Source organism: Palaemon carinicauda, chromosome 27, assembly GCF_036898095.1.
Source record: "Palaemon carinicauda isolate YSFRI2023 chromosome 27, ASM3689809v2, whole genome shotgun sequence".
Lineage (NCBI taxonomy): Eukaryota > Metazoa > Arthropoda > Malacostraca > Decapoda > Palaemonidae > Palaemon > Palaemon carinicauda.
This window is the reverse complement of record NC_090751.1, coordinates 49,429,685-49,444,765: the sequence shown is the minus strand read 5'-3', so window position 1 is coordinate 49,444,765 and position 15,081 is coordinate 49,429,685. Positions and strand designations below refer to the sequence as shown.

At 32.8% G+C, this 15,081-nt stretch overlaps 1 protein-coding gene across 1 annotated transcript in view; it reads right to left on the bottom strand.

The window, feature by feature from the left end:
- LOC137620898 (rhodopsin, GQ-coupled-like) overlaps positions 1-10,359 on the bottom strand; it is a 53,977-nt gene extending 43,618 nt beyond the window's left edge. Inside the window, exons 1-3 of the mRNA XM_068351343.1 lie at positions 10,252-10,359; positions 9,881-10,034; positions 657-993 (exon numbers count right to left, since the gene is read on the bottom strand). Of these exons, the coding sequence (XP_068207444.1) occupies positions 657-993; positions 9,881-10,034; positions 10,252-10,359 (599 nt within the window). The remainder of the gene's footprint in view (positions 1-656; positions 994-9,880; positions 10,035-10,251) is intronic.
- Positions 10,360-15,081: the final 4,722 nt, after the last annotated feature.

Sequence of the window (15,081 nt, the reverse complement as noted above, 5' to 3'; positions counted from 1 at the left end):
TAGGAACCAGAAGTATTATGCTGTTAAACTGACTTTGGTAGAAAAGGTATTATTCTGATTAACTGGGTTTGGTAGCGAACGTTTTAATGTTGTGGCCATAACTAAATCTTTTGATTATCTTATTCATATAACATGAAACCATGGAATTAAGTGATTACAGTACGCAATACTTATTATTATATAATTAAGACCTTTACCTTAAATCTTCCGCAAAGGCAAGATAGTAAAATCAGTGGTAAAGGGTATATAATAATTAAACTATATATATATATATATATATATATATATATATATATATATATATATATATATATATATATATATATATATATATATATATATATATATATATATTCATCTGTTAAATAAAGCTCAGAAATTGGCAAGTATCACATTTGAAAAATTATGAAAAGGAAATGTGTACCTGTAATTATAAATACTTGGACAAAGAAATTTCAACTTGAAAATAGGCACTTCATTTGATATATATTTTCTGTAGTGTATCGACATTGTCATAATTATTTATGAATTGGCATTATATAAGCGATTAATAATCTTTATATCGTAAAATTAGGTATTTTTGGAAAAGGTAAAGCATCTGGCCGAAAGTGATGATTCACGTGATGTTAAAACAGCATAACTATGATTACCCTCACCTGGTGAAAACCCAAAGAACTACAGCGTTCCCAGCGGTTCCCAAAAGTCCTATGGCGGAAAGAATAAAGGCCACGACCAGGTGGAGTTCCCCAGGGATGTTAGCACGGGCGTGGTTAATCAACCACTCCGGTGGTACTCCCAGGTCCCTGGCCCAAGAGAGATTGTACTCTGCAATGAATCTCTCCGAATTGTTCCAATACTCCCCAGTCAAGTCCTGGTAGGTGTCTGCGAACAGTTGGTCATCCTTCGCCAACGTTTCCGCCGTTGATATCGTCGTCTCGGTACCCAGGGAGGGGTGGGAGGAAGTGGGGGAGGAGGAGGTGTAACTTGCATTAACTGGCCACGGAACGGTAACATTCATGAGGTATTAAACTGCAAAGAAAAGAAATGAAAGAATTAGTCCCGGCTGTTCAATTTTTTTTTTGTTTTTTTATGACTTACACGCGAAAAGAAAATGCATGCAGAAGGGCCTGCATATATGTGAAAGAACTTACTTGGAACCATGATAGTTTTAGAAACGAGAAAGCAATAATTTCCATCTGCTTGATTTTGATTCTAGGATATTATAAAATTTTTCTTTCAGGTATACGCAGGCTTAAATATTGTGTGTGAGAGTAATACAGCATTTTCTGATGTGATAATCATAGGAGTTTTTTTTTTCTTTAAAAAATAATTTATCATTATTGTTATATCTATATCATTTGATAAGAGCCAGCACAGTATAAGTTATAAAGAAATTAAACACACAGTATCACGTTTTGTCAACTCTGTAATATAATCTTTTAGTATTTGTGTTAAATAGAAATATATTCACTAAATATATTTATACATTTCATATGACATAGATAGTAATTAACCTGAAATCTATGCATAGCTAAGTAAACTCCCTACATCTAACTCACATATTCATTATTGCATGCAAGACCCTTCGTACAAAACTTTATTACAAGCACAGAGAAAAATATGCCACATGAATTTGCTATTAGTACAAGTTAAGTAGTTTCTTCGAACAATGAAATTGGATTTTTCTGCCAGTTCTGTATATATATATATATATATATATATATATATATATATATATATATATATATATATATATATATATATATATATAACATTCAAATTAGTCACCTAAACTGTTAGAAAAAAACGTGATTTTAATCGGAGATTATCTGTAAAAATACACTATTCCTAACCATATTTCAGTGGAAAACTGGCGACCGTAATTTTACCTTACTTTGTTATTATCTTTTACGGGTTAGTGACTGTAGTATCACTCCTTTACGTCAATATATCCGTTTTTAAAACGGTAAAATCCTGGAATAAATGTTGCCAGACATTTACGGTTTTTTTATGGAAACTCTTAACAGTGTACTTTATTTCATCTGAACGCTGGTGAAACTACCTGAATTGCTATTCATATCAGTAGTTATTCTGCATAAAAAAGGCTCCAATGGACGTCTTCTTTGGAAGTCAGAGGTCAAAATAAGCCAATTATTCCTTTCAGATGCTTACTAAATTTTCGTGGATGGAAATCATCAACATTTTGAATTCTATTTCATGTCATTGAAAGAGTGCTGAAAATGGGTTAATTTTAGATATTCCAAATGTATATCCATATTGGTAATAATATTTCAGAATTAATTCATCACTCTCATTCTACGTCTTTTCTGTCAAGTAACGTGCTGTTTTCTGCCCTATACTTCAGCGCTTGGGGATGCTACTTCATTATGATTATGAAGTGCGGAATCCCTGAGGCTAAACATCTATCACGATGCTGATATACTTCATCGACGATTAATCTGGCCTAAGGATTCCAGATATTTGCTATAGCATTTTTCTTCATATGGCGTATGGAAGGATGTGTTAACCTTCATGATTTCAGCAGGTTATTTTTAGCTGAGGCTACTAGCTGTTTAAACTTTTTTTTTTCTTTTTTATTATTACATGCTACGTTAGAAGACAATTAGCGATAAGAAAGCTGGGATAGAATTACTGAACCACCAGAGGTTACTCCTGAACTTAGATCTCAAATGTCTCTATATTCAGGGGCCAAACTCTGGAGGAAAAATGTTCAAGATAGAAGTCCTTATAGACTTTCTGGTATCTCAGTTTTAGTTTGTTTTGCCATTGCTTTCAGGGCGCGAGAGGTAGACCCAGGAAGAGAAAAAGACAGTTAGTGTAATAGTTGATTGTAGAGCGTAAGACTGTTAGTATAATTGAGAGTTTGTTTGTTTACTTTTCTTTCTTTAATCTAGATAGTCGAGGACAGCACTGAAAGCTTTTTAAACGGGACGTGTTTAGGAAGTGTTATGATTGCACACTGAAATTCATTACCTTTCTTTCTCACTTTCTCACCAGGCGCCAGGAAGGCTTTTCAAGCCGGTCAGTCACCCTGTTTCAGAAACTCTGTCCACTGCTGGCGACCTTGGTCTTCATACAGCTTCTCTTCTTTAATCTTTTGAAAATACATATCTCTCCTTCTCACTCCTCTCTGAAATTTATTACCTGCGCGCCTCTTTCTCCTTTTTTTCTTTATATTTTTTTTTTTTTGGTCAAACTGCATATGATTATGATGAAATAAAGTATCATTATTAACTAAAAATATTATTAATATCAAGTCCCTCAAATGGTTTTTGCCGTAGCTCGCTCTGCTCATTCATAAACATTACTCACTGGTCATCTGTTCTAGCAAGCTATGTATGTATATGCTGTGCACGCCATCTTCGTGGGTCACTATTAAAGTATTTTAATTACGAATAATTTTTATCACGTCGCTCAGATGGTTTTTGCAAGCAATAGTAATGATTTTTAAAAGCAATTATAGGGACAATATGCACAAGTGTAATGTATCCATTAGGCTATGAACCAAGGGATTTGGTCAGACCCATACAGATGGAGTAAGGCTCACTGTGATTTTCAGGAAGATATATGTCCCTAGATAAAAAAAAAGAAAGTGATAGCAGTATATAACTCTCGGCCATCCCTGTGTTATTACCTGATATATTATTATAAGCCAGCCTCGCTTCGACGAAAAATGGGATATTTGTCAAATTTTGCTAAAGTATATTTTTGAAGCACCAAAGAGTGGCAATAATTAGCATACTGGATGACAACTAATATTGTACTAAGCATAAATAACTTTAGTGTTGTTGTCAATTGGATTTTTAAATAATGACAAGAAAATATGTTAAATATAGTAAAAAAAAAATGTAGTGGACATCGCTTGGTGTTTAGAATTGACATTGTATATTTTTGTCAGTATTTCGAAAATGAAAAACCTTCAGAGTAACATTTGACCCCTAAAAATCTCCATAAGGAACCAATTTATTGCAATATATCGTTTATTTAGTCACTAATCTGTTATTGTGGTTGTTTGAACAGATATTTCAACCATATCACCTAATTTAGATATTTTGGAACAAATTATAGCGTTTGAACTCATTAGGTCTATTTGTGTACTTTTGGTAGACGTGGTGACTCAGCGTAATTTTGGTTTAACTGTGTATTATGACACAGTTAAAGACTATTGCAATATATAAAAAATTAAAACATCCCATCAGACAGTGTCACCCGCCCTTCTGTCTAATCCGCCCACATTCTATACCATTGATTATATATGATGCTTCAAATAAGTAAAGAGAGCACATAGTATTGTACATAAGATGGAACAGGATATATTAGAACAATTCAAGTGTCTCTCATTTCAAATGCACACCATAACCATATTTGGCTCAGAATCCGTAATCTTCCTACCCGTCAGAAATATTATCCTTGTCGAGTCTTTCATTGTCTGGCTCAAGAGACAAAGGCTGATTGTCACAAGTAGCAAGTTTACATATTTCTGTACATTTTAGTCCATTGGACATGCAGTCACACCTTGATAGCTTGCAGCTCATGGAACAATTCCAGACCAACAAATCCAGGAGAGTCTGGGGTGCTAGCTGACCCCTCATCCAGTCCACAGTCAGAGTTTTTGCATGCTGATCATCCCATTTCCATCCTTTTCCAACTGGATTGGGTGTTATTGGATGCCTCTGAAGGTTTCTTTTCCAAATTGCTCCCTGTTAATTGACTTGCTGTACATGCTTACAAAAGTAGTCATTGCCCTGAGGCAATTTTAGGCTCTCAATCCCCACCTTCTTTGCACAGAAAAGATGGTATTGAAGGCTATTGAGTTCCGTTGTGCAAGACTTGGAGGCATTTATGAGACCCGGGAAATGCTCCACCTTATCTATGAGCTCCTTAGTCATATTCCATTCTTATTCCAACTAAGCAAACGTTTCTTGGACAGTCTTGCTACACCTAAGTAGTCTAAGCGCTCCAAGTTTGCCTTTGCCGTCAAATGTGCTGGCAGTGTCACAACCTGACTAAGCATGCATCCCTATAAATCCATGATAAACATCTCTGTCAAATGAAACTGCTATTTTGATAATGTCAAGGAGTCGTTTTCGTGCCTTGGTGCACATTTCTGGAAAAAAATTTATGCAATTTCATTATGAAATGTCAATGCCGTGACGAATACGTCGGTGTCCTCGGAGCTGATTACAATGGCTGGATATCCATTATGTAAAAAATGAAGAAATAGTTAGCCATCTACTTCCTCGATATATATTGTCAATTCGTGATCAGAGACATTGAAAGATCTTTGCTTTTTTCTTGTCTATCTCAGGAAGCACTATTTTTGGAAGATGTGGTCCATAAACTCTGTCCTGTACCATGATACTATTCACATGGTATGATGTTCCCTTTCTGCTCGGGGTTTCTTCCAATCTATCAATGTTATCCCATGCCAAGTTGGTAAACATGCATGGTTGAATACTTTTTGCTGTAAGTGTCTGCTGATTTATGTTAGCTAAATCTTCCAGCTGATATTGGATATCCCATGCCCTAATCTGTTCAACGTCCATATCAACTCTGTATTATCAGTGAATGTCTTAACCATGTACGAAAGCAATATATGTTTTGGTGGCTTCAGCACACCACATATCACTGCATACACTAGATCTTCACTGAAGGATTCCTTGAGCATTGTTACTCTCCGTGAAGGGTGTTTATTTTCTGGATCACCAGATGGTAGACCAATCAAAAATAGTCGAAGGCATTCTTGTGCAGTAAATGATTCTTTGTCCACATCGGATGGTGATAGCAGCAGGTTGTTGTTTTTTCTCATTCTTTATCGTCGCTCTCAAACATGATGATGACTGATCAATGATTTAGAGATATTTGTCGATTTATCTTTCCAAGGTTTCAGCTCCCTTTCCATATAGTAGCACTCGCTTACGATATTTTACATTTTCATGCAATTAGGTGCAACAGAAAGTTTTCCTTTGGTGTCAGTAAAAGTCTGAATACAGTCTCTAAATTACTATTCCAATTTCCGACGGAGATGCTTATTTGTTGATTCTGTTAGCCTATGCATGCCTATGGCAGATAGTATTGTTTGCAGTTTTTCTGTTAGCGCTGTTACTGTATCCTGATAATTTGCTTGTTGGGAATGATATCAGTTTGTATGATATGAAATAGTTTTGCATAAGCTTTGTCTTGATTCTCGTGGAAAATATAATTTCATTGAGGAGGGGTAGGTTCTTTCTCATGGCTAAATGCTGGTCCTATGTAATCCCTTGTAGCAGGAGGCATAATGATGTGTTTCAGCAGCAACTCTGCCCCTATTCGTTAAGGCTAAGATCTTGGTGTCACACCTGCGTGTTGCACAAGCTCAAAGAGTATGATCCAATCTGAAGTCCACAGATTGGACTAGTTTTTCTGAGTTGATATACCCTTGTATCTCATGGACGTTTCTCCAAAAAGTGCATGTGGTAAAAGATGCGTGATTTTAATGAAGATTTTCTTGCCGGTCGGTTAGCTCAGGTACATCCAGCACCAACTTCCCTCGATAAGTTTTGACATGCCTTCATTTAAATGCGACCAGATCTCTTTTCATTGCAAAAATACTTCTACATTTCCTCTGGTAGATGATGAGTGAAATCTCTTTGTCTGTCATCGATTGAGCAATGTTCAGTATACGGGAGTGGTCTCTTACTTGAGCAGCATTCAGTAAGGCTTTCCATGCTTCAAAGGTTTTGGACTGGTGAGGTGCTCATTTGGGACAATATTCCGTGATTTCTTGCGAACTCTACAATATCTCCCAGATGACTCTTTGGCCTCACCTCTAGTTTGTTCTTCCATTAAGTTAACACATGTACTAGGCTATTGGCAACCACACTAAATTACTTAAAAAAAAAAAAATAATGATATAGTTGTGAAATACAGATGTCAATAATATTCAAGGCTACCCACCATTTTTAGGCCTTTTTGATATATTTAGATATTTCCTTTTTTGAAAATATAGCATTTAGTATGTTATATACTTGTCTCTTCATTTTATCGTTATGTATGTTTAAACCAAAAGTATACGAATAATCCTAGAATATTTTGATAGTACAATTTGTTTCAAAATATAAAGATTAGGGGGTATGTTTAAAATATGTATGCAAACAACCACAATATCAGAATACTAAGTAAAAAAAAAATAATATATAATCCAATGCAGTGGATCCTTTTGAAGATTTTCAGTGGTAAAATATTACTCTGGAAGTTTCTTTTTTCAAAACACTAAAAAAAAAAAAAAAAAACGCAAAATTAAAATTCTGAACTCCAAGTGAGTTTGACCACTTTTTTTTTTCTTCTAAATTCAACATACTTTTAGTCATTATCCGAATTTTTCTTTGATAACCCACACAAAGACTCTATATTCTTATTACTATTTCAGTTGACATCCAGTATGCAAATTATTGCCATTATTTGGTTCCCAAAAATGAATTTTGTCAATTTTAGCAAATATCATATTTTTCATCGAAGCGAGGCATACTTATAATTATATTTCAAGTTATATAACACATATATGGCAGAGAGCTATACACTGCTATCACTTTTTTCCTATCTAGGGACATATATCTTCCTAAAAATCACAGTGAGCCTTACCCCATCTGTTTGGTACTGACTGGTCAATTTTGGAGGATCTGGCTCATAGCCAACCTTAAATGTTGGATTTATTTATGACACTATTGAAAGTATCATATATTAATTATTAATAAGTACTATTCTATCTGTGGTTGTCGATAACAGAATCAATTATTTATATTTATTTCAAATACAGTGAGATAGTTTTGTCAGTAAGGAGTTTGTAATTGTTTTTTTATCAATTTGCCTGTTGACAACATTGAAGTAGATAAGAACTGTGCAGTTGTATGCACTTTGGAGTATATTAATGCTGATGGCCATGATCATGACCAAAAATGTCGAAGTGACTGCTCCGTCAGATTGACGGAAGTTGAAAGTTAGGACATGGAACTATAGTTCAGTGCGTTTTAATGTTCCATTCTATTATGTGGTTGACGCTGTTCTTTTCCCCACATATATCTATATATCTTCCATTTTGGTGATGCTTATGTTAGGTTGTGGTATTTATTTTGATTTATTACGTTAGTTTTCAGACTGTTTTGGCGTTTTACTTTATTCTTGTGTTTAGACATATAGCTTTAATGAAAATCATTAGTTTGAATATTTGTCAATAATGTTCAAGGGTGTAGGTTTCGCTTTTGCACCTCAACAGAACACCGACCGTCAAAGAAGACATAATGATTGCTGGAAGCCAGAGAGGAACATTTCAATGCAAACTCCTTTAAAAATTCTTAATGGAAACTGCAAAAGAACTAATCAACAACACAGTCATCGTCATATGAAAAAGTGAACACTCCTTGGTCGTTGTGATCAGGAATAGGCAGAATTCCTGAAAGATCCTAGACCAAACTACAGAACGCAAGAAGAGGATGTCGAAACTTGTAACCATGGTCAACAATCAACAGTTAATATGGATACGACCCAGGGGTACTACTAGGATACTGTTAAAACTCATGAAACGGGGAGCCTGGTAAGACATATAATCTCTCAAATTCATTTACTTACTATCACAAAAGTGAAAGTCTAAAGAGATCCTTATCCCTTGCATACCTGGATCTCCCTCACTTTAGTCATAAGTTGAGTTCATTCACTTATAAGATAAAGGACTTGAAGAAGACTGCCCTTTCGATGTGGATACACTTTTCATATATATCCCATCAAGGATATCTTGAATTAAGTGTACATACCCAATACACAACTCCTACCTATAGCTGAGAATTTTCTGAAGGAGATACGGATAAGTATTTCGATAAATAGATGGTACAGCCATTTGGTCACCTCTTGGGAGTCTCATTGCAAATATGTATATGGAGACCATCGAAGTAAAGAACTTGAATACTCATAGGCCAAGACTCTGTGGATGCAACTTCATTCATGTTTTCATCACACCAAGAAAAAAAATAATAATAATAACACAAATAAATTAGCTGAAAAACTCATAAGATATTCCGAGCTCAACTTTACAACAAAATGCAATCAACAAATGACCTGGCTTTTCTTTGATATACTAATCAAACAACAAGATGTCCAGTTAAAAGCCAGGGTGTACATAAAACCTATCGACGTTTGAAGATGGATAAACAAAAGAGGCGGATGCTCTGAATCATTAAAACATCAGTAGTAAGTAGAATGGACATACAAACCATGATAAAAAAGACTAAAAAAAGAAACTTAATAAAGTTAAACAGCCATCGATGTCTAAAAAATGTGAAAAGAACCTTATCATCTATCAACTCCATAATTTTTTGTTGGCTTATAAAGATGAAAGTGGCATCTTACGATGGGTCATCAATCAACTTCTTCCCGAAAACCCGCTACCAAACCTAGCAGTGAACTAAGTGATGTGGAATAGTATCACCTTTGGAGGACCAACAGAAGTGTAGAAACGTAATATACAAATATTCATACCCAGAGGTTATGTGCAAGTAACAGGAAAGACTGCATCAGACAAACTACCACAACATACAGAATATGTGTGCTTGCTCGCAGAAATCAAGGGGCCATATACCAAAATTACACCGATACCCGCTACTGAAAACCTTACCTGAAAGACCTAATGAATGGACCTAGACTCATTCACAGCAAGAACAAATACTTCATACTCATTATAGCTAAAGCTGCAAGCATTGCAGTCCAGAGGTCAACAATGAACTTTCAACAAGCATCTATGTAAACTCTCCCATCTGTCTAAACCAGACTCACAGTAAAATGTGAAATAGTGTAATGCCGTGCTCTTTGTCATCTATAATTATGCACTCACTGGCAAGATCATTACGTTTCAGAGATAGCTGCGGAGTATCTCTGCATGCCCCATACACTTGCATGCCCCTTATGGCAGAGAGCTTAACTGAAGTACCTGTGTAATGGGTGCCCTCTATGATATGCCATTTCTGGTAATGTAGAGGAGCATGTATCTGAACGTATTTAGGCATATATCGCTTATATTTTTAAATATATTTCTTATTCATTAATTTTTTTTTCTCATGACCTTTGAAACGTAATTGTCAATTTAATTATTAGTTATTTTAGCTAAGGGTTTGTGTATCACAATGATCAGAAAAGCTGTACTAGTCAGGCCTACCCTCCCTGCTATGGTGGTTTGTTGTGATTAAACCGACAAAAGTCTCCTACCATCATCAATCCACACTGGTCAGCGCGGTGATGAAAACTAGCCAACACCAGACGTTGAAATAACTTGTCTGAGTCCTTTGTCTTGGAGTGGACAAGAAAAGGCTGCATTTATTGTTCTTGTATAATCATCATCATAAACAGCCATAACTAGTCCACAGTTGAATAAAGGACTCAGACATGTCCTTCCACAGGTGTCAGTTTATGGCTAATGCTCTTAGCTCGTCAATCAATCTTTTTTTCCTCTTTACAATGTTTTTTCGCATCTTTAGGGACCTATTCTGTTAATCCTAATGTCTCTCCATATATCACATATGATTTTCCTTATATGTCCTCCCATATCCATTGCCTTTACTTAATGCTATTTAACTTTTATAACATATTTACTTCTCTGGTTTGAATTGAATATTCTTTTAATCTTTATTTATAATAAACGATATCGGCGTCAATGACCTTCCATGACCGGATACCAGAGAACTTCAAATCATTTATTCATACATGCTGTTAGTATATTCTCTACTTTGGTTTGAACTTTTATCCATGTTGCTCTCATTCTCTGCTTTAATGCTATTCCTGTTATTATTCTTTCGATAGCTCTTTGAGTTGTAAGTAGCTTATGTTCTCAGGATTCAATGAGGCTTAGTTTTTAATGCATAAGTTAAAACTGTTTAAATACCTTTCTTTTCTGAGAGAGGGAAAATTTACGTTTCATAATTTCATTTTGTTTAGTAAAAGCTCTCCATCTTATGCTTATCCTTCGTTTAATTACCGACTCATGTCCTAAGGAAACACTTACTGTCTGTCCTAAGTACGTATATTGTTAGAAATATCTAGAGGCTCGTCCATAATTCTTATATATTGTGTTTTTGCATTTCCATCAAACATTTTCCTAGTTTTTTTTTTTTTATATTAATCTTAAGCCATACATTTATGCTATCTCTATTCAAATCTTCCATCATATTTTGCATGTCTACTTTTGATTCACTAAGCAGAAATATGCCATTTGCAAATTTTAACTTGTTAAGGTATCCCCAATTAATGCTAATTCCTATATTTTGAAAATTCAAATTCTTAAAAACTTCTAAGCATGTTATGAATAATTTAGAAGAGGTAGGGTCTCTCTGCCTACCTCCTTTCTCACTATCCTCATAAGTTTTAGGATTTCTGTAATTCGCATAAAGATATCTTCTAGTATTCTAACATAAGATTCATATTTTTCTAGTCACTGAAATTTTCACAGAATCAAAAGCTTTCTCATGATCTATAAAGGTAGTATTTAGTGTTATGTCATACTCTGTTGATTTCTCCTGTCGTTTTTCTTCATTTCTTACCTCTTAATGCTTTCTTTACATTTCCTACCTTAACGTTTGGTACAGGCTCAGGTGTTCCATTATTTCTTGAGTGATCATATTTTTTTTTCTATTTTCACTCCAGAAAGAAAATGAGTATTTTAAGTAGGACGTATTGTATCTGCATGCATGTAAGGATTAGGAAGTATTATGATTGCACACTGAAATTGATTAGTAGCGAGTCTGTTTTTCCCTTTTTTTACTTTCAGTATTTTTTTGTCAAATCACCCCACTGAATTTGGGTATAATGAGGTAAAGTATTATAATTACCCTAATTTAAAAATCAATTGTATAAATAACCTAAATCAGTAATCCTATGAAAATGACAAAGTTTTGTCGAAAGAGTGTATTTGGGATAAGATAGATGAGCGATGACCTCTGATTAACAAAAAGCTCACTCCAAAGCAACGAAAGAGATTAAACTTGTATTTGTGTATGGATGTATCATATACATTAACATGTACATTTATCTTATGTATTTATGTATGTATATATATATATATATATATATGTATATATATATATATATATATATATTTATATATATATGTATATATATATATATATATATATGTTTGTATATATATATATATATATATGTATGTATATATATATATATATATATATATATATATATATATATATATGTATGTATATTTATATATATATATATATATATACATATATATATATACATGTAAATATATATATATATATATATATACATATATATATATATATATATATTTAAAAATATATATATGTATATATATATATATATATATACTGTATATATATACATATCTATGTATATATATATATATATATATATTTATATATATATATATATATATATATGTCTTTTTTATAACTGTAATCGAACAGTTTAACATGTTTTTTCAAAAAGGCCCATAAAAGAAACACAGGAAATATAGTGTGATTTATTCATATTTCCTGTGTTTCTTTTATGGGCCTTTTTGAAAAAACATATATATATATATATATATATATATATATATTCTTACGGAACTCTACTAGCAAACGATAAATACTTTATTCATGTATTTTATTTGTGTATTTAGGAGGTACATAGCCAGATCATAAGGTGAGTTCCTCTGATGTAGGTTTAAGTAAAGGTATGTAAGTTAAATAAGACTATCATCATTCATTTGATTGTATTTTTCATTCAACTCAGTATATGAAAATTTATGTTATTTTTAAGAAATACCTGTTTATTTCATGTATTTTTTTTTTATGTAGTCATAAGCAATCTTGTTTTAGGTATGCTGTTTTAACCACACAAGGTATGAATACACGAGATTATGCAATTTTTATATTTTCACCTGGTTAGAATGCGTATGAAATCTCTCGAAATAGATTTACTTTTTTTGTTTTTAATGTTGCGAGGAGTATGTATGCCGAGTTAGTTGAGAAAGATTTGCCCCGCCATGTGCGTTGGAATTCGCCTGCTACTTGATTAGTTGGTAACTCTATGCCCTAAGCACTTCCCCAGACCCCTGACCTAGAAGGAACTAGAAAAATTAAGTCATATATATATATATATATATATATGTATATATATATATATATGTATGTATATATATATACATAATATATATATACATACATATATATATGTATATATATATATATATATATATATATAAATATGTTTATGTATATATATATATATATATATGTATATATATATATATATATATGTATATGTATGTATTTATATACATATATATATACATATATATATGTATATATATATATATATATATGTATGTATTTATATACATATATATATATATATATACATATGTATATATATATATATATATATATGTATATATATATGTATATATACATATATATATATATATATATATGTATGTATTTATATACATATATATATATATATATATATATTTATATATATATGTATTTATATACATACATATATATATATATATATATATGATTATATATATAATCATATATATATATATATATATATACACACATATATATATATATATATATATCCCTAGAAATGCATGGGAAGTAGAAGAAATCCAGCCTGTTCCTTTGAAAGAGCCAAGTTCATCCTCTTTCCTGTCAAGTGTATTTCTATCCTACATATATCGTGTGTATTTTGTATAAACGTTGACGACTCCATTTAATATTCCATGTGTATTTTGTTATTATAAATACTTGTTGAACATAATTTTTTTTACTGGTCCTGTGAGTTTAGGACAAAAAGTGAAGGGCATATATTTTGGATTATCTGTTTGGAAACCTTGTGTGAGCCATAAGATGTAAGTTTAACAGTTACATTTATGAAATCTTCATTAAGTGTTTAATCATTAAAGTGTTAAAGTGTTAAATACTTTTATACATTATCAGTTAGGTATTTTTATAGATTAATTTCAAGTGAAACAAGTGATTGTATAATTTTTTCTTTCTAAAGTAATATTTTCGTGTTTTCGTCTGAGGTTTTGTTCAGATTTAGTATTTTGATTAATCTAATTTTGGTGTTAATTCTTTTTGGTATTAATGCTGTAACTTTTCATACAATAACCAAGGAGTTATTGGATCTTTCGACTGGCCAGGCAGTAATACATTGGATACATCTCACTGGCTACGGTTTATTTTTTCTTTGCCTACGCATACACCAAATAGTCTGGCCTATTCTTTACAGATTCTCGTCTTTCCTCATACACCTGACAACAATGAGATTACTAAACACTTCTTCTCCTAAGGCATTAATTACTGTACAACAATTGTTCAGTGTACTTTCTTCTTGGTTAGGGTAGAAGAGACTCTTTAGATATGGTAAGAAGCTCTTTTAGGAGAAGGACATTCCAAAATTAAACCATTGTTCTCTAGGCTTGGGTTGCCATGAACTCTGTACCATGGTCTTCCACTGTCTTCGATTAGAGTTCTCTTGCTTGAAGGTACACTCAGGCACACTATTCTATCTTATTTTTTTTTGTCTTCCTCCTGTTTTTTGAAATGGTGTGTTGGGCAGGCTTAATATAAGGGCCATGAATGCCTGGTGGTTTATCAAGAGGTTGTCTTTTCCTTAGCTGATTCTTTTTCTTCTCAAAATCATCCTTACTGTTCTCCCCTCAGTTGAAGTGGCTATCCTGGAGGGTATTTAGCCTTGCATGGTGTATCGGCTCCTCCATGTTGACCAGTCTTTCCGACTTTTTACTACAGTCTATTTTTCTTATCAATCACTTTATTTATAATTCTGTACATATAGTTCTTCTTATAATTTTTGTTAATATAGTTTTCAAGTATGATTTCTCATTTATTACTATTAATTCTTATGCTCTCTGGAGAAATTGAGCAAAATCCGGGACCAGTACATTCTAGATTTTGTCAATGTCATCTTCTGTATTACAATATTCGTCGTCTTCATCAAATACTCAAGACCTTATAGTTGCGTCCATACATTATGATATTCTTTTGT